The 18,764-nt window shown below is 39.6% G+C and overlaps 1 protein-coding gene across 1 annotated transcript in view; it reads right to left on the reverse strand.

Annotated features, from left to right (window-relative positions):
* Positions 1 to 14,446, reverse strand: part of TSPAN7 (tetraspanin 7) — a 113,503-nt gene extending 99,057 nt beyond the window's left edge. The window contains exon 1 of the mRNA XM_069463132.1: positions 14,360 to 14,446. Within this exon, the coding sequence (XP_069319233.1) occupies positions 14,360 to 14,440 (81 nt within the window). The 5' untranslated portion in view covers positions 14,441 to 14,446. The remainder of the gene's footprint in view (positions 1 to 14,359) is intronic.
* Between the last annotated feature and the right edge of the window lie 4,318 nt (positions 14,447 to 18,764).

Consider the following 18,764-nt stretch of genomic DNA (forward strand, 5'->3'; position numbering starts at 1 on the left):
GATCTATTTGTCGATTTCTAAGCCAACATCATATTGGTTAGTGACTTTATAGTTGTATTAATTATGTATTGCTGCATAACAATATGACCACAAATGTAGAGGCTCAAAACAAAACACATTTATTATATCACAGTTTCTGTGGGGTCAAAAGTCTGGGCACAGCTTAGCTGGGTCTTCTGTTTCAGAGTCTTGCAAAACTTTAATCAAAGTGGCAGGTGGGGCTGTGGTCTCATCTGAGGTGCAAATGGGGAAGAATCTGCCTCCAAGACCACTTGATTATTGGCAGCATTCAGTTGCTTGCAGCTTGCCAAACTGAGAGACTCAGGTTCTTGTTGGCTGTCAGGCAGAGGCTGCTCCAAGTCCCTTGCCATGTGGCCCTCTCCACAGGGCAGCTCACAACATGAAAGCTTGATTCTTCAAAGCTAGCAAGGGACAGAGTGCCTCAGCAAGACATACTTCACAATCTTACATAATATAATCATGCACACATATTCTCATACATTTAATCACCTTTGTTGTGTTCTATTAATCAGAAGCAAATCACAGGTCCCTCTCACAGCTAAGCCAAGAGGATTACACAAGGGCATGAATACCAGAAAGTGAGGATCGTGCAGGTCATCTTATGGTATGCCACAATAGTATGTTCTGATAAAGGGGAAGGCACATTCTTCCTTTTGTCCCCAAATACCTCTTGATTTCTCAAATATTTATTCTTCTATATAAACAATAGAATTTTATCAAGTACCATCTACTCCCCCCCAAAAAAATCCTGTTGGTATTCTATTTGGAAATGTATTAAAAACATCTTTAGAAAACTGATATTTTTATAATATTAAATCTGCCCACCCAAGAACATCAGGTGTCCTTTAATCTGTTCAGATTTTTTTTAAGATCCTCAATAAGATGTTTGTTCACAGAAGAGCCTTGTCTTTCTTGTTAACTTTAATCTGAAATTGTTACGATTTCCGGTGTAGCTGCAAATGAAATGTTTTTTGCCCTTTCCTTTTCTAAGGCTTATGCTGAAGTAATAAAAAGCTATTAATTTTTGTATATTTCTGTTGTATCTGGCCACCTTACCAAATTCTCTTAGTAGTGTTTTATTAGTTTCTCCTGAGTTTTTTAGTATACAATGAATGCATCTGTAAAAAAGATAATTTTATCTCTTCTTTCTCCAATGTTAATTTTATTGTATAATTGTATTTGCTAGATAAACCAAATCATAAATAATAATGGTAGGCGAGAATCCCTAACTATTTCCAGATTGATTCAAATTATTTTAACATTTTACTATTTGTTTGAACAAATACTTGCTGGTGGTTTTAATATTTGTTAAATGGAAATCACCTCCATAAATAAAAATAATGGTAGATACTCTACCCTCAAGGAGGTAGAGCATAATTCTCCACTCAAGTGTGAGCTGTGCATAGTGACTTTCTTTGAAAGAGTACAATATGGAAAGCGGGGGAAAAGAGCAACTTTACAGTGGAGAAACTTGACAAATTATCTGAGCCAGGTGATCAAGGTCAATATCAACAGTCACGTTGTTAAGTCATGTTGATAGTATGTACCCTTGATATGATGTGATGGAAAAAGCACTTTACCTGGGTAGTCTTCCTCCCCAAAACACATAACCCCAGTCTAATCATGAGAAAAACATTAGGTAAATCCCAACTGATGGACATTCTTCAAAAATGACCAGCACTCCTCAAAATTGTTAAAATCACTGAAAATAAGAAAAGTCTGAGAAACTGTCACAGCCAAGAGGAGCCTAAGGAGACATGACAACTAAATGTAATGTGGTAGTCTGAATAGGATCCTGGAACAGAAAAAGGATAGTAGGTAAAAACAAAGAAAATATGAATATAGTATGGACTTTTGTTAATAAAAATATATCGATATTGGTTAACTATAAGAAATGTACCATATTAATGTAGGATTTTAATAATGGGGGAAACTGGTTGTATGATATATGGGAACTCTATTTATTACCTCCACAATTTTTCTATAAATTTAAAACTCTTCTAAAATTAAAAGTTTATTTAAAAAAGAATGGAAGTAATCAATTATTCATTTGACTTTAAGTATCAGATTTATATTTATTCATCCCAGATAGGAATACCTTATCTCAATGACAGGACTGAACTCAGTGACCAAATTCATTATATTGTTGGTTCCTATTCAAACCCATGTGGAATCCCAGCTCTCTTTGGTAGCAAACTATAAAACCCAAAAAGTGAATCATCCCTAATTTTCAGGATAGGGAATGTTCTGATCAATTTGTTCATTTAACAAGTACTGAAATATTATCTCCCATAATATATTCCTAGTAAGAAACTAGGAAAAACAAAGCACTTTACACCCTAAGGAATGTTACCAAAACATAGTACGTATCACACTTTAGTTTACAAAGCACTTGAATGCCACTTGACTGAGGTGAGTAAGCACAGATATCCTCAGTTCTGAAAAGGAAACTGAGGCTCAAAGGGATGATATGATTTGCCTAAGGTCACACAGCAAATGTCTAAGCCAAAATTTCCCATAAGTCTAATTTCAAATTCCCTGCAATAGAAGGCAATAGTCAAAAGAATACCACGTGAGTGATACAATTTAGAATATGAAACAGAAATTGAGAGGAACTAGAAGGCCTCAAAAGCTTCACCAGAAATAAAACTTGAACCCAAGTAGAGATGAGGGTGTAGAAGGGATGTTTAGGAACATTTTCCACCTAGCCTCATTATCAAGTTTTGGGTTCCTTTTCAACCCAATAGAGTCTACTTTGGGAAGTCCTTGTCCAATTCCTGGAAATCATAAACTCTAAATTAGTGTTTGTGGAATGATTAGCACAATGAACTGACCCAAGAGTTATACACATCACCATGATGATGCCTAGAGAATGGGAATTGAGGTGCAGAAGCAATCTCATTTCACCAAGAATTGGCAGTCTGAAGCAAGAATAAAAGTCACTATACTCCTAGGGAGAAAAAAGATTGATTATTCAATAGCCATGGTAACTAGTAATCACTTGCACCTACTTTTAAACCTATTTGATCAACGGCAATTCACTTCAGATTAATCATCAGTGACAACTCAACTTGCTTCAGAGAACACACTTCTAAAAGCCAATTACATTAAGCCTCACACAATTCAAGGTCAACCAATCAGTAGCAGACATATTGCAGTGAACATGCTTCTCAGAGTTAATCAACAACAGTCTCACCCAAATAGCTATGTTTCTAAGGCCAAGGTCAACCACTCACGTCTCTGGTAACCAAAACAACTCCCAAACACCTCACCACACTTCCCAAAAAGATCAACAATCTGCCTCATTCATAGACTGTGCTTGGCTAACATAACTCTCTCTTTGGTAAGCTATGGAATTTTGCTTGTTTTACATATTTATTGGATGATGGTCTCATCTTTTGAGAGAGGGCAAACCAAGACTTCTCCTAACTTCTCAAAGAAACTGTGAACAAAAACAGATTCCCCCTAAGGAATAGACAGTACTCCAAACTCCAAGAGTTCACTTGGAGACCTCTACCAGAAACCGGTTCAGTAGGTAAGAGAAATACTACATTGGCTACATCCTCCTTTGTGGAACACTCTCCTCAAACTAGCTTTATGGTATCACAGATCACATCAGAGGACAACATTCATGAGGTAAGAATTCATTTACTTTATTCATTCACTTAACAAACTGCATCACAGGCCTAGAGCTACATCCCAGGACACTGAAGCACCTTGGGAATACTTTTTTAAAAATTCACAAACCCAGACTCCTCTTCACATCAATTAAAATTGAAACTTCATGAGACAGGACTGAGGAATCGATGTTTTTAAAAAGCCTGTAGTGATTGTGATAAGCATTCCTTCAGTCAGGAATGATTAGCATGGTCTCTCAAGAGTGACAAAGCCATTTTGGTTTACTGAGAGACACTGGACTGGCCCCCAACTCTTGGGCAGCGAAAACCAATTCAATAGGCAAATACTAGATTAGATGCTCCCTAGCTACCTCCAGATACAGGAGGCTCAAGATAAACTGGGCCTGCTATTATCTGCTGAGTTCTCTCTGCATCAATGTTTCTCAATGCTAATTGTACAGCTAAATCACCTGGGAGCTTATTTTTTAAATATCAATGCTGAACGCCCCCACACATACCAATTGAATCAGAATCTTTTAGGATGGGATCTAACCATCTTTTATAGGGCTACTTAGACAATTTTGACAAGCAAATAAGGTGAGAATCACTGATTTAGATTGCTCAACGAGTACCTGTGCCTGACCCACACCATCATCCTCTAGTATAAAACATCTATAATTTCTCCTAAAACAGATGATTATAGAAAAAGCCTACCATAACTTGCAGAAAGCACTAAAGAAGATCTTCCACAGTAGAACTGTGATCTTTAATTCTATCACCAAACTATTTAAAATGCTTACATGTTCAATTGGTCAAATAACCAAAAGGGAAAACAAAACCTAGAAAACCTCATTCCTATATTTTCCCCTACATCTTTTTCTTGATGAATATTAGGACTCTATATAAAAGAAAACAAAAATGTACAGCCAAGAATGAAAAGCATTCTGTTATGGCAAGGGGGATGACAGCCAAAAGAAAAAATTTAAGAGCAGCAATCCAATGATCTGCTTGCCATGAGGAGATAACTCAAATTGGAAGCCACTATAATGGGAATAAAAGAGAAAAAGACATAAGAATATATTTTTAAAGTGTGTTTCAAATTGGTTTAGCATTAGTCATCTATGTCAAGGGTTTAGCATGTTTAAACAAAGAAACACAGTCACAGATGACTTTCAATTCTCGGTATCTTCTGAGGCACTTACTTAAAACAGTATATAATGCTGACCAGTCAATGAATCATAAGTAATGTAGCTCATGGTAGGGTCAAATCAAGTACTCTAGCTGTGATTAGAATGGAGGAAAGTATTTCATTCTGTTTGGACCAAAATTCAGCTGGTTTCTAAGCAACTACTAAATGAAAAAAGACTTAATGTTCCCCAAATGCTATAAAAGGTAGTGCACTCATCCTAACTATATATTGTATATGGTAAGTAAAGTTGATTAAATAAGACTCCAGATTATAATATACAAGTCCTATAATAAACATGAAAGGTTATCATTATAGTAACAAAAAATAGCAGAGCAATAATCAGTTTAACATCAAGCCCCCCACACGCGCACACACACATCATACTATAAACATTAAATTAATCCAGCAAGGTCTAAATTAGGTCAGAAGACACATGGGACTTTACTTGATGGGAAGAAATAAGAGAGGAAGGCCGGGCGCGGTGGCTCACGCCTGTAATCCTAGCACTCTGGGAGGCCGAGGTGGGCGGATCGTTTGAGCTCAGGAGTTCGAGACCAGCCTGAGCAAGAGCGAGACCCCATCTCTACTAAAAATAGAAAGAAATTATATGGACAGCTAAAAATATATATAGAAAAAATTAGCCGGGCATGGTGGTGCATGCCTGTAGTCCCAGCTACTCGGGAGGCTGAGACAGGAGGATCCCTTGAGCTCAGGAGTTTGAGGTTGCTGTGAGCTAGGCTGATGCCACGGCACTCACTCTAGCCTGGGCAACAGAGTGAGACTCTGTCTCAAAAAAAAAAAAGAAAGAAAGAAATAAGAGAGGCAGAAAAAGCAGCAGCAACCTTCAGAGTTTCATTCCCATTTGTCCAGTCCCTGATGACGAGATGACCTTATAGAGCAGCAGTCTCCAACCATTTTGGCACCAGGGATGGGCTTCATGGAAGATAATTTTTCCATGGACTGGGTGCCAGGGTGGGGAGAGAGAGTTTCAGGATGATTTCAAGTGCATTACATTTACTGTGCAGTCAAATTTCTCTGCTAATGATAATCTGTATTTGCAGCAGCTCCCCAGTGCTCATATCACTGCCTCAGCTCCACCTCAGATCATCAGGCATCAGATTCTCATAAGGATACCTCAACCTAGATCCCCCATATGCACAGTTTACAGTAGGGTTTGAGCTCCTATGAGACTCTAATGCCACTGCTGATCTGACAGGAGGCAGAGCTTATGCGGTGATAAGAGTGATGGGGAGTAGCTGTAAATATAGATGAAGCTTTACTGGCTCGCCTGCCACTCACCTCCTGCTGTGTGCCCGGTACCTAACAGGCCACAGACCAGTACCAGTCCGTGGCCCAGGGGCTGGGGACTGCACTTATAAAGGATGTGCCTTAATAAGCCTGTCTCAACCTACAACACCTCTCTTGAAATCCAAAAGCTTTTTAAAAATTGAAAAGTAGATATCAATTTTTATTAGAATAGCCCAACTATTGCCATTTTAGATGGTCTATTCAATCACTCACAATCAACTGTGTATTTAATTAGTACCATGTGATGTAGAGATACAGATATAAAGGACTTCCAGGTAAAGATGATGGATTGAACACATCCATTTATCTTGGCTGTCTCCCAAAACTCCACTGAAATGACAATAAAAGGATTTTTTTAACCCACAATAACAAAGAGAATAGAAGAGGAGACAACCACAATGATATCCTAGAAGCTGACAAAAAGCCAAATCTTATGGTAGCTCTGAAAGAAGCCCTGAATAAAGTATTTGTACCCAAATACCCCTAAAAGACTCAGGAATTAGCAGCTCCATGCACACCTGGACAAAATAAATAGGGACAAAATAAATAGGACCCAGTAAAAGTTTTTTGAAAGACAATTGGATCTCCTTCAGCTTCCTGTCTCTGGCCTTGCCTCATTCTATCATAGGTTCAGATATTTATTCTCTGGAGGGTGTACAGAGGGTCTCTGAATTAGGGAATATAGACACAGTGGACCTGGATTCTACACTGAAAATAGGAGTTTAAGCAAAGATTAATATATTGTATGTGGAAGTTTCCATATTCCTATCTTCTTTATTCAGAGAGCAATTAAAAGATTATTTTGTGGAAAATCTGATGAGACCAAAAGACCTAAAGATATTCCTGACCTTGGTTCCAAAACTCAACTGCCCAGCCAAATCACCCAATGTACAGTTGACAAACTCCCACTTCATGCTAAGAGCTTCTGATCAGCTTTTTAGTGCCTCCTCTTAAACATGTACAAAACAGAAAGCAAAGCACGACCAGAAACTTGAGGTAAACCTGTAATATGCCATAAAACAAAAATGTTTAAAGGAAACAATGCAGGAAAAAACAAACATTTTTAAAAAACAATTAGTAATATTGTCAGAGAGATTTAAAAATGATATTACAGTTATGAAACAAGAGTAGGATGCTAAAAAAAGAACATTCAGACCTCAAAAAGAAGCTTCTGGAAATTAACATACAAAACAAATGAAAAATGCAATAGGAGCAAGACAAAGTGGAAGAAATCTCCCAAAAAGTAGAGCAAAAAGACAAAGAGGTAAAAAATAGAAGGGGAGAAAATTAGAGGCTGAGTAGGAAATTCAACATCCAAATAGAACAGAGAAAATAAAGGTAAAGAAATAAAAAAAATAATTCAAGAAAATTTCCCCAAACTCAAGGACCAAACTGAAAGGTACACAGAAAATTTCCAGATTGGAAGGGTACACAGGAAACAGTTAAAAACTGACAAACACCAAGAGGTATTATTGTGAAATTTCAGAGCTCTAAGAGCAAGCAAGAGATCCCAAAAACTTTCAGAAAAGCAAAGCAAGATTAAGAAGAATCAGAATAACATCTGATTTCCCAACACTAACAACAAGAACAAGAAGTCTTGGGGTAGGGAGAGACAGGAAAATTCTTCAGGTAAATGATTTCCAAATGATGATTCTATACTCAGCCAAACTATCAAATTAATTGCAAGAGAAAAATAAGATTTTCATACCTGTAAGGCCTCAAAAATTAATCTCCCATTCACCCTTTTCCAGAAAGTTACTAGATTTGCTCCACCAAAATAAAGGAACAAACCAAGAAAGAGGAAGGCATGACACCTCAGAAAGTGAGGATCCAACATAAAAGAGAGGATTCCCTAGAACAATGGTGAAGGAAGATTATAATGATGTCTGCTATTTCAGAGGCCCAGAGAACACTAGTCCAGATTGAAGATCAAAATACTTTGGGAGAAATGTCTCCAAGAAGAAACTGATATGATACATGAAGTATTTGAACATACTGAGTGAAGAAATACAGCTCTTAGGGAGAATATGGAGCTAAATTTGCGGTGAACATAGGAAACTAATGAGCAAAAGATAAAACAAGACAATTCTTAATTGCAGAGAAAACAAAGAGCTATGCAAGTAATCATAACATACACACTGCATGGCTCAGCTGTGAATAGGTTTACCTAGTCATATTAATGAAATCACTGACTCCTGCTCTAACCAATATGATATATGATAATGATAAAATGATAAATAATATATTAGGATCTAGTACAATATAGGGAAAACGTGAGTATGGGTGAAGGGGACAGGGACAGGAAAGCTAAATCTTCATCTTCCATAGTGGAAACACAATATATAACATCTAAAACTGAAAAGTTGAGAAGTAGTAGAATACATACTTAAAAAGGTAGGTAAAATGCCAAAAGCAGCAGCTAGTAAATGTTGGTAAATATTCTACTGAATACTCAGTACCTGGCATGTAATAGACATTCAATGAATGTTTGTTGAATTGCACTAACATGCAAAAGAATAACTATAAAAGTACGTGCCCAAATTCAAACATTCTGTAAAATGTTAGGGGCTGCTCTTAAAGATATTTTCCCCTTCTTTTTAACCCAAGTATCTAAACTTTCTGAATGAAAAAAGGAAAAAAATACATTTTGACTATTATTTTTAAATTTTTTCCCAGAAAAGATTAACGATGCTTCCCAAATGAAAAAAAAAAAATCAGATATTTCACAAGAGAATTTGATAGCACTATTAATATGCTAAATACCTCCTTGGATAATCAAGAAAAAAATCAAATCCAACATATACTAGAATGAAGCAAGGGATATTTCTCTTCAATATTATTTAGTACATTTAGATGTGATAGATTTAAATCTTAGCTTAGAACTCAGATGAGTATTTAAAATACATTTAAAAATTTATATCAAAACAATTTACCTGGTAAGCAACATATTTAAAAAGTTTTCCAGGCCGGGCGCGGTGGCTCACGCCTGTAATCCTAGCACTCTGGGAGGCCGAGGCGGGTGGATTGCTCAAGGTCAGGAGTTCGAGACCAGCCTGAGCGAGACCCCGTCTCTACTAAAAATAGAAAGACATTATATGGACACCTAAAAATCTATATAGAAAAAATTAGCCGGGCTTAGTGGCGCATGCCTGTGGTCCCAGCTACTCGGGAGGCTGAGGCAGTAGGATCGCTTAAGCCCAGGAGTTTGAGGTTGCTGTGAGCTAAGCTGACGCCACGGCACTCACTCTAGCCTGGGCAACAAAGTGAGACTCTGTCTCAACAAAAAAAAAAAAAAAAAGTTTTCCTGCTTGTTCTTGAAAAAGTTATATTTGTCATGAAGGAAGGATGGTTTGTTTTATATAGAATAAGACAGATACATTTTTATTCAAGCTTAACAAATTAAATTCCAATTAAAAATTTAGATAACCAGAATGTCTGACAAACTAGTTGATCATGAAAATATAATGGTGGAACTTTCATTAGGATAAGCAAGTCCTTGTAAAGTTTTCTGTTTTACCTTTCCACACATTAATGACAAAAGAACATTTAAATTACCACAGGTAGACTGAAAATAACAGTTTTAAAAAGCCTCTCCATTGAAGTGAGTTGAAACAAATAACTGAGCCAAAGCCAAGAGTAGTCAACAAAATTTTATTTATTCATTCATTCATTAAGTAAATATTTACTAAATAAACCTACTATGTGCTAGGCATTATTTGTTAGTTTTTAAAGCACAGGATAATTTACTCCTAGGTATGATTTTCCATCCTTTTCTATAAACCTGAAAATAAAACATACAAATCAAGAAAAATAATGGATCTGTTTACTTTGCATTGCAGTTATTTAACTGGAAGACAAATCATGCTATCCATTTGAACACAATTATGTAAAGAGGTACCTACCTTTTGTCTTCAGATAAAGAATTATGGTACACCATAGAGAACATTTTTCTTCTTACATGTGATGGTGTTGAGCATGCTCTGCTATGGTGGTTCCAAACACCAGTAAATATAGTGAGTTTTGCATAAGGCTTTATTTTTCTTCATATGACTTACTGCTATGTAAGTCCAGTAGTGCAGAGGCTGCTGTACTATTGACATTTTGAATTTTTTTGTTGTGAGGGGTCGTCCTGCGAACTGTAGTATATTTAGCAGCATCTGTGGCCTCTACCCACTAGATGCCAGCATCATCATTCCCGCTAGGTGTGACCAAAAATTTCTTCAGATGTTGCCAAATATGGGAAAGGGTGCAAAATTGCTTCCTGTTGAGAACCATCACTTTAGAGAAATACCTTAGAGAGGGAAAATGATTGCAGATAGAAAAAGGAGGCCAAATAAAACAATGACCTCTCTTTCGTAACTGTAGACTTCTGGTTTAGAATATGTTCAAGTACATCAACCTTCTTGATGTTACTGGTCTACCACATTTTAAGGTCAAATGTTTTCTAGGCCTAAATCTAAATTGAGGTAAAAAAGAAGTTCTATTAAAACAACTCTTAAAGAACACACAGGAAACAATTCTGCTCCATCTTCCACTTTAAAGAATGCCAAGGTCATCTTTTTGTTAGTTACCTAGCATAATCTCAGAAGTTTGGACAAATATTTGAGTACCTACTATGTGCCAGACATAGTTCCAGGTGCTAAAGAAAGACTAATGTATTAATTGCATTTACTGAATTGAGAAATCACTCTTATAAACCTTATTTAATAGGTAAATGTTTGTGACCTTGGATTTCACAAAGGATTCTGAGACATGACACCAAAAGCATGAGCAACAAAAGAAAAAATAGGTAAACTGGACATCATCAAATTAAAAAAATTTTGTACTTCAAAGGATATCATCAAGAACATAAAAAGATACCTAGAGAATAGGAGAAAATATTTGCAAATCATATATCTATCTGATAAGGGATTTGTATCGAGAATATACAAAGGACTCTTCCAACTTAATAAAAAAGACAACCCAAATAAAAAATGTTCAAAGGATATAGATAGACATTTCTTCAAAAAAGATGTACAACTGACCAATAAGCACATAAAAAGATGCTCAGCATCAGTACTCGTCAGGGAAATTCAAATCAGAACCACAATGAGATAACAATTCACACCTAGGATGGCTATAATCAAAAAGCCAGATAATAGCAAATGTTGGCAAGGATGTGGAGAAATTGAAACCCTCATTGTTGGAGGGAATGTAAAATGGTGCAGTTGCTTTGGAAAGAAGACTGGCAGTTCTTCAAACAATTAAACATAGAATTACCATGTGACCTAGCAATTCCACTCCTAGGTATATACCCAATAGAATGAAAACATGTTCACACAAAAACTTGTAAATGAACATTTATATCACCATTATTCATAATGGTCAAAAGGTCCAATCAACCCAAATGTCCACTAATGGACAAATGGATAAATAAAATGTGCTATAATCATACAATGGAATATTATTTGGCCATAAAAAGGAACGAAGTACTGATACCCGCTACAACATGGATGAACCTTAAAAACATTATGTTGAGTGAAAGAAATCAGTCACAAAAGGATGAATATTGTATGAGTCCACTTCTATGAAATGTCCACAATAGGGAAATCTACAGAGATGGAAAGTAGATTAGTGGCTGCTTAAAGCTGGCAGGGGCGAGGGTGGGAAATTGCAGGGGAAAGCAGATGACAGCTAAAGAAATATCGTTTTCTTTGAAGTGATGCAATATTCTAAAACGTACTGGGGTGATGGTTATACATATCTACGAATATACTAAAAGTACATTAAAATATATACTACTTATATAATAAAATGTATACTATTTATAATATATTAAAATCCACTTAATTGTATACTTTAAATGAGTGACTTTTGTGGCATGTGAATTATGTCTCAATAAAGCTGCTTTTTTTTTTTTTTTTTAAAAAGTAGCATTTAAGGTACAATGGAAAACACAGCCCTGGGACTATGGTTTAGTAATGAAAATGTCTTGTTTAAAATACCCTTGCTTCTGAAGAGATCTCATTCTTTTGATTGTGACATAGGAAATGATTATTGAATACAATTTAAATTATTGAAATGTTCCAGGTAAATATTTTATTTAAGACTATGAAAATCTTGAAAGCAGAAAAAAATTAAAACACAGGCAGCAGGAACCAGAGGATATAAAATGCAGTAATTGTTTAAGATGTATTGGGGGCATTAAGTAATTAGATTCGTGGGGAGGGATGCAAGCAAGGAGAGTTAAGGAGCTCTTATGAAAAGCCTCAGCCTGAACACCCTCTTCTTTACCACATTGCAGAGATGTTGAAAGAACAACATTCCTTTTATGCACTGTAAACCTTATTTTTAAAGAAGCTAAAACAATCCTCCATATGATTTATTCCAGTAACAAATAAGAAGTCAAGTAAATAATAATGGGCCAAACAAAAAGAGATTTAAGGAAACATAAAAAACTAAACCAGTTCCCAGGAATGGCTACTGGGAAGTTTCGGTAATCAGCATGCGTTATTGCTTTTTCCAGGCAGATCATAATAGGATATGATCTGGGCATAGCTCACAATTCCACTACTGAGATATTTCAACCTGTGTCGTTTTCAATCCAAATAAAGTCTGTTTCTGTGTTTGCCTTGTGTGATACATCAGTTAATTATCCTATCTCATTGAAGAGCTCCTGCTATGCCTGGTCCTTGGAGTTCATAGTTGCCCCAACCTGAAGAATCACCAACACCAGAAACAAGGAAATTCCCCAGGAGCCATTAGGGATTTTTTTTTAATCCTTAATAAATCTCAGCTCCTGCCTTGACCATTCCAAACAGCCCAGTTCACCATCAAGCTGAGTCTGGGTACCTTATACAGCACTGTGCTCCAGTTTCAAAGCAAAATTAGGGCCAATATGTGGTGGTGGTGGTGGTGGTGGTGTCGGGGGAAGAGGAGAAAAACAACCAAAGGCGGGACTGGCTTTTTCTGTAGAGCCTCAGATTTCAAAATGACTGTCTTGGAAACTGAAATGACCCAGATTGGGGGTGGGGGGCAGAGGGGAGAGGGCAAATATTCATTTCCCAGCGGGGTGGCTGTGGCTTGGCTTGGGAATGAGGAACTTGGGGGATGGGGGTCATCTACATAAGAAAAAGAACTGCGAATGGTCTTTAGGTGCTATCCATCCTAGAGAATCTCTGCAGTGTCAGCCCTGCACCGATTCCAGGATTTGCCAAACAAGATGAGGTAAGGCACAAGCCTGGAGCCCCCTCCTCCTCCTCCTCTTCGTCCTCCCCCTCCTCCCCCCGCCTCCTCCTCTCCCCAGTGCGCGCAGAAGAGCGCATCCCTCTGTGAGGTGCACCGCACAGCCCCCCCGCAGCCCGGGCTGAGGGGCTGACGTCACCCTTCTGCATTGAGCTTCAAGGACCCGTGGCAGCACTGGTTAGATAGGGAGCAGAGTTGGGGCGCTATCACTGTCACCAAGTGGCCGGGGTCCTCCCCCAGGGCGCTGCAGATTGGGTTCACGCAGTGATAGAATGACCAGATGGGGAGTGTAAGGATGGAGGGATGTAGGAAAAGGGTCGAAAGACTCATCTCCTGGGTCGCCAAGAAAGCTCAAAGATGCCCATGGCTTATGTAAGACCTTCTCCCCTCTGTGCGCCTCCACGCGGTGACAGCGCCTGCCCTTCATCAGTGCGCTTGGGGGACTCTGGTCGCCCTTGCCCAGCCAAGCAGGCACAGGGCTTCCGGCGGTGCCTCACTCCCGCAGCCCCGAGGGGTTGGGAATAACTGGAAATCTGGGATTAAAACCCGCGCTCCTGCGCCCGCTCCTAGCTGGCCACAGGTTAGCTCCAAGAGGTGCCGCGAACGGGCTAGTAAGGGAGGGTACGGTTGGGTGTCCAGCGAGGAAAACAGACGAATAAACCTGCAACTTTCCCCAGGGGCTGACCCTATCCCGCGATAGGGTTCTTTCTTAAAAAAGAAATCAATGCACTAAAAAATTTTTTGGAAAGGTCGACAACCTGCAGTCACCGCCACTACGCAGCCCCCTCCAGCCCGTGCTGGGCAGGGTCCAGGATCCTAGAAGCCCCGACCTACACCCTGCCATCCCGCAGCCCCGACCCAGCACCCCGCGCCTGTCTTCTTAAAGAGGGGGCTGAGATTGATTTTTGGTTTGGGTTTTCCTCCCCCCTTCCTTTCTCAGAGCATCATCACACAGACGGATGGACAGCGGCTCGGCCACCAGCCTGGCTTGGGCACTCACCCAGAAGACGAAGGAGTAGATGATGAGAAGGGTTTTGAGACAGGTTATCACAGGTTTGGTCTCCATTCTCCTCGATGCCATACTACGGAGCTCCAGCGGCGGCGGCGGCGGCGGCAGGCGGCGGGCGGGCGCGCGGGAGGGGGGAAGAGGCGGGGCGGGGCGGGGCGGGGCGGGGGCGCGTGCCGCGAGAGGCCCAGTGAGCGCGCCAGCGAGGCCGTGCGCGTGCGTGAGCGCGCACCCAGCGTGGGCTCCGGCTGAAGGAGCCGGGCCGGGCAGCGACTGCGCATGCTGGGAAGGCCGCCCGCATCCGCAATCTCGCGCAGGCTCAGACCCCCAGTCGAGGAGAAGGGCAGGGCTGGGCAGGGGGGTGGAAAGGAAGGGGAGAGCCTAGAGGCCAGGTAGGAGGTCAGAGCAACCTCTCCCACACCGCCCTGGCATTTAGGTTTCTACTTTGTACACAGTAGGGTCTTACATTTGCAGGGATATCTGCACCTGGCTATGAGAGGTTTATGAGTGTTCCCCGAAATCAGTCACATTTCTGCATTTGGACACCGGGCCTGGCCTTCTCCGATGGAAGTGGCCCGAGTAGTCATGTCCTTGGCAACAAGCAGGCCTTGTCTGTGCCAGGAACAGACTGTGACAGGTGGCTGGAGATACAGCTGGAGGGATGGACAGGAACTCAGAGACCCCAAATCCTTGCCACCATGATTATCTGTAGCCTCCCCCATTTTTTAGATTTCCTCACATTTTGAAACGATGAAGCCAAATGACAAGAAGGTTCTGTATGAGACATTATTGTTCCTGCACATAAAATGTTTAATGGAACACAGAAAAAATGTTTCCAGTGGCTGAGAATCATTTGCCTCCCTCCCCCCCCCAGGAAGTACAAAACACCTTACACCCATAAAGGAGAGCTGCATCAAGGAGGTTAAAAAATAATGTTCAAACACAATTTGGAAGTTCCTCAAAAAATTGAACACAGAGTTAACTTATGACCCAGCAATTCCACTCCTAGGTATCTACCCAAGAGAAACGAAAATATACGTCAATACAAAAACATGTACATAAATGTTTATAGCAACATTATTCACAATAGCCAAAATATGGATGTCCATCAGCTGATGAATAGATAAAATGTGGTGCACACATACAATGGAAAATTATTCAGCCACTAAAAGGCATGAAGTACTACTGACACATCTTACAACATGGATGAACCTTGAAAATATGCTAAGTGAAAGAAGCCAGACACAAAAGACTATAAAAAATTATCCATTTATAGGAAACATCCAGAACAGACAAATCTATAAAGACAGAAAACAGATTAGTGGTAGTGGTGGGGGTGTGGCAGGGATGAGGAGTGACTGTTAATGGGTAGAGGGTTTCCTTCTGGAATGATGAGAATTTTCTGGAATTACATAGTGGTGATAGTTGTACAATTTTGTGAATTTCTAAAAACCATGGAATTGTACACTTTAAAAGGGTAACTTTTATAATGTGAATTATATCACAATAAAAAATAATGTACATTCTACCGAGATTTCCTGTGGCTGATTTGTAGAGGAACACAGGTGGGAGATTTAGTTTGATTCCTGAGAGAATCTGCAGTCAAAGCAACAACACCATCACAGGCTATGTCAGTCACGGGTGATGTTAAGGATGATGTTACCTTTTGTGAAAGAGTAAAAAATAGAGTCAATAAGGCTTGGGAAAAGCCTGCCAAGGTCAGTTGTTACAGGAGTAATTATTACCTCCAATGAGTTATACCTGGTGTCAGGTCAGTGAAGTCATTGTATAAACAGGACACGAATATGAGGAAGAGGAGAACCTGGTTAAGGAAATACTCAAACATAACAAGGGTATGTGGGCATAGAAGGGAGTGGAGTATGGGCGCAAGTGCAAGAAGATTGGGGACAGATTGAGCAAAGCGTCTGTTATAAAGGGAGACTCTGCACAGTGATTCTCAACACTGGGTGCTCATTTGCATTACCTGGTGTTTAAAAACAACTATTAATGCCTGTGCCCAATCCCAGCCATTCCGAGTCATTTGATGGGGTGAGGATGAGGGCTCAGCATTTTTTAAAGCTCTTCAGGTGGTTCTAATATGAAGCAAGCATTGAGGGCCACTGCCCCTACCGTGATGAGCTTAGACCCAACTTCAGAAAGGAACTTTCTCTTTCACTTTTACAGTCCCCAGGCTGATGCCTACTGTTGCAGCAGCAAGGAAAGGATACTAAAGACTTCAAGTCCAGTGGGTATCCTTAGCTTCAAAAGGTCTTGGCCATGTATAATTACTCTGTAAAGGGGTCAGAAATCTCAATGTTCAGCCAACAGGCACACTGCCAAGGACTATAGATAATTTGGTGAGTTAATATATGACACCCAACAGCTTAAACTAACTCACCATTGCACAGTTTGTCTAAAGCATTTTTGGAATATCTATTAGGTCCAGATTCTAGAAAACTTGTACTGTTCTAGCAAAAATAAACTATTTAAATGTAAAGATAAATATGAATATTCAGTAATGTAATTAATAGATGAATTAACATAGCTTGTAGCTAGATCCTTGGTACTCAAATTATGGTTCATAATGTAGGGTGACAAACCAACCTAGTTTGCCCAGGACTGAGGGGTTTCTCTGTATTCAGGATTTTCATTGCTAAAACCAGGAAAGTCTTAGGCAAAACAGGACATATTGGTCACACTATTCCTGTACTAGCAGCATTGACATCCACTGGGAGAGCTTGTTGAAAATGCACAACTCAAGCCCCAGCCCAAGCCCATGTTAGCAAGATCTCCAGAGGATTCAGATGCACAGTAATATCTGTCAGTTTGTCATGATTGAATTGTGTCACCCCCAAAAGATATGTTGAAGTCCTAAACCCAGTACTTCAGAATGTGACTCTATTTGGAAATAGGGTTGTTGCAAATATAATTATTTAAATTAAGACACGGGCATACTGGAGCAGTAGGGGCCTTTAATTCAAGGACTTTTAAGTACAGATTCCTAAAGAAGAAGAGACACAGAGACACACACGGAGAAAGACATGTGACAACAGAAGCAGAGATTGGAGTGATGCAGCTGCAAGCCAAAGAATGCCAAGGATGGATGGTCACCTCTAGAAGCTGGAAACAGGCAAGGAGAGACTCTACCCCAAGTCTCAGACAGGATGGCCCTGCTGACGCTTTGATTTCAGACTCCTAGCCTCCAGAACTATGAGAGAATAAATTTCTGTTGTTGCAAGCCACTCAATTTTTGGTACTTTGTTACAGCTGCCACCGGAAACTGACACACTGTTGTTCTACAGTTGATCAAAATAGAACCATAGCTACCATATCACTAAGCAATTCCACTCCTGGATATATACCCCAAAGAGCTGAAAATAGGCATTCAAACAAAACTTGCATGTGAATATTCACAGAAGCACTATTCACAATAGCCAAAAGGTGGAAACAAATGAATATCCATCAGCTGATAAATGGATAAACAAAATGTGACATATCCATACTATGGAATATTATTCAGCCTTTATAAAGAGGGATGAGGTACTGATACCTGTTACAACATGAATGAACATTGAAGATATGCTCAGTGAAAGAAGCCAGACACAAAAGGCCATATATATATGATTCCATGTATATGAACTATCCATTATAGGCAAATCCATAGAGACAGAAAGCAGGTTAGTGGTTACCAGAGGCTAACCCTGATAGGGATTCATTGCTTAATGAGTATGGGGTTTCCTTTTGGGATGATAAATAAGCTCTGGATCTAAATAGTGGTGATGGTTGTGCAGCAGTGTGAATGTTCTTAATGTCACTTTAAAATAGGTAAAGTGGTAAATTTTATGTTATGTGTATTTTACTGCACACAGAAATAATATGTAACCACAGCAAGTCCAAAGGTCCTGCAGCCTGAAGGAGTGGTGCATTTGGACAACTAAAAGGAAGGTTAGCAAGGCTCAAAAGCAGGAAGGAAAGAAGGTATACAAGAGGTTGGGGAGAGGTCAGCCCATCTAGATCTTTTTAGGTAATATTGAGAATTTTAATCTTTTGCGTAAGAGTGAGGGAAGCTTTTGCTTTTTCTTTGCTTTAAATTCAGCAAGTAGTTCAAGGAGAACTGGACTGCCACCAAAGCACCTTCCTGGTCCCTGCTACTACTGTCACGCCCTCAATTTGTTGTTCACACGCAACCAGAATGATCTTGTTCAAACACAAACTATATCGTGTCACTCTTTGGCTTAAAATTCTCCAGTGGCGTTTCAGCATTGCACTTGGAATCATATTTCAGCTCTTCACCTTAGCTTAGAAAGTATAGGTGAGCTGCCTCTTACTTTCTCTGCCAGTGCTCTCTTTTAGGCTGAGTACTCTCCCTCTGCTGCTCTGGCCTTCTTTCTGTTCTTCA

This window comes from Eulemur rufifrons, chromosome 30 (genome assembly GCF_041146395.1).
Source record: "Eulemur rufifrons isolate Redbay chromosome 30, OSU_ERuf_1, whole genome shotgun sequence".
Classification (NCBI taxonomy): Eukaryota; Metazoa; Chordata; class Mammalia; order Primates; family Lemuridae; genus Eulemur; species Eulemur rufifrons.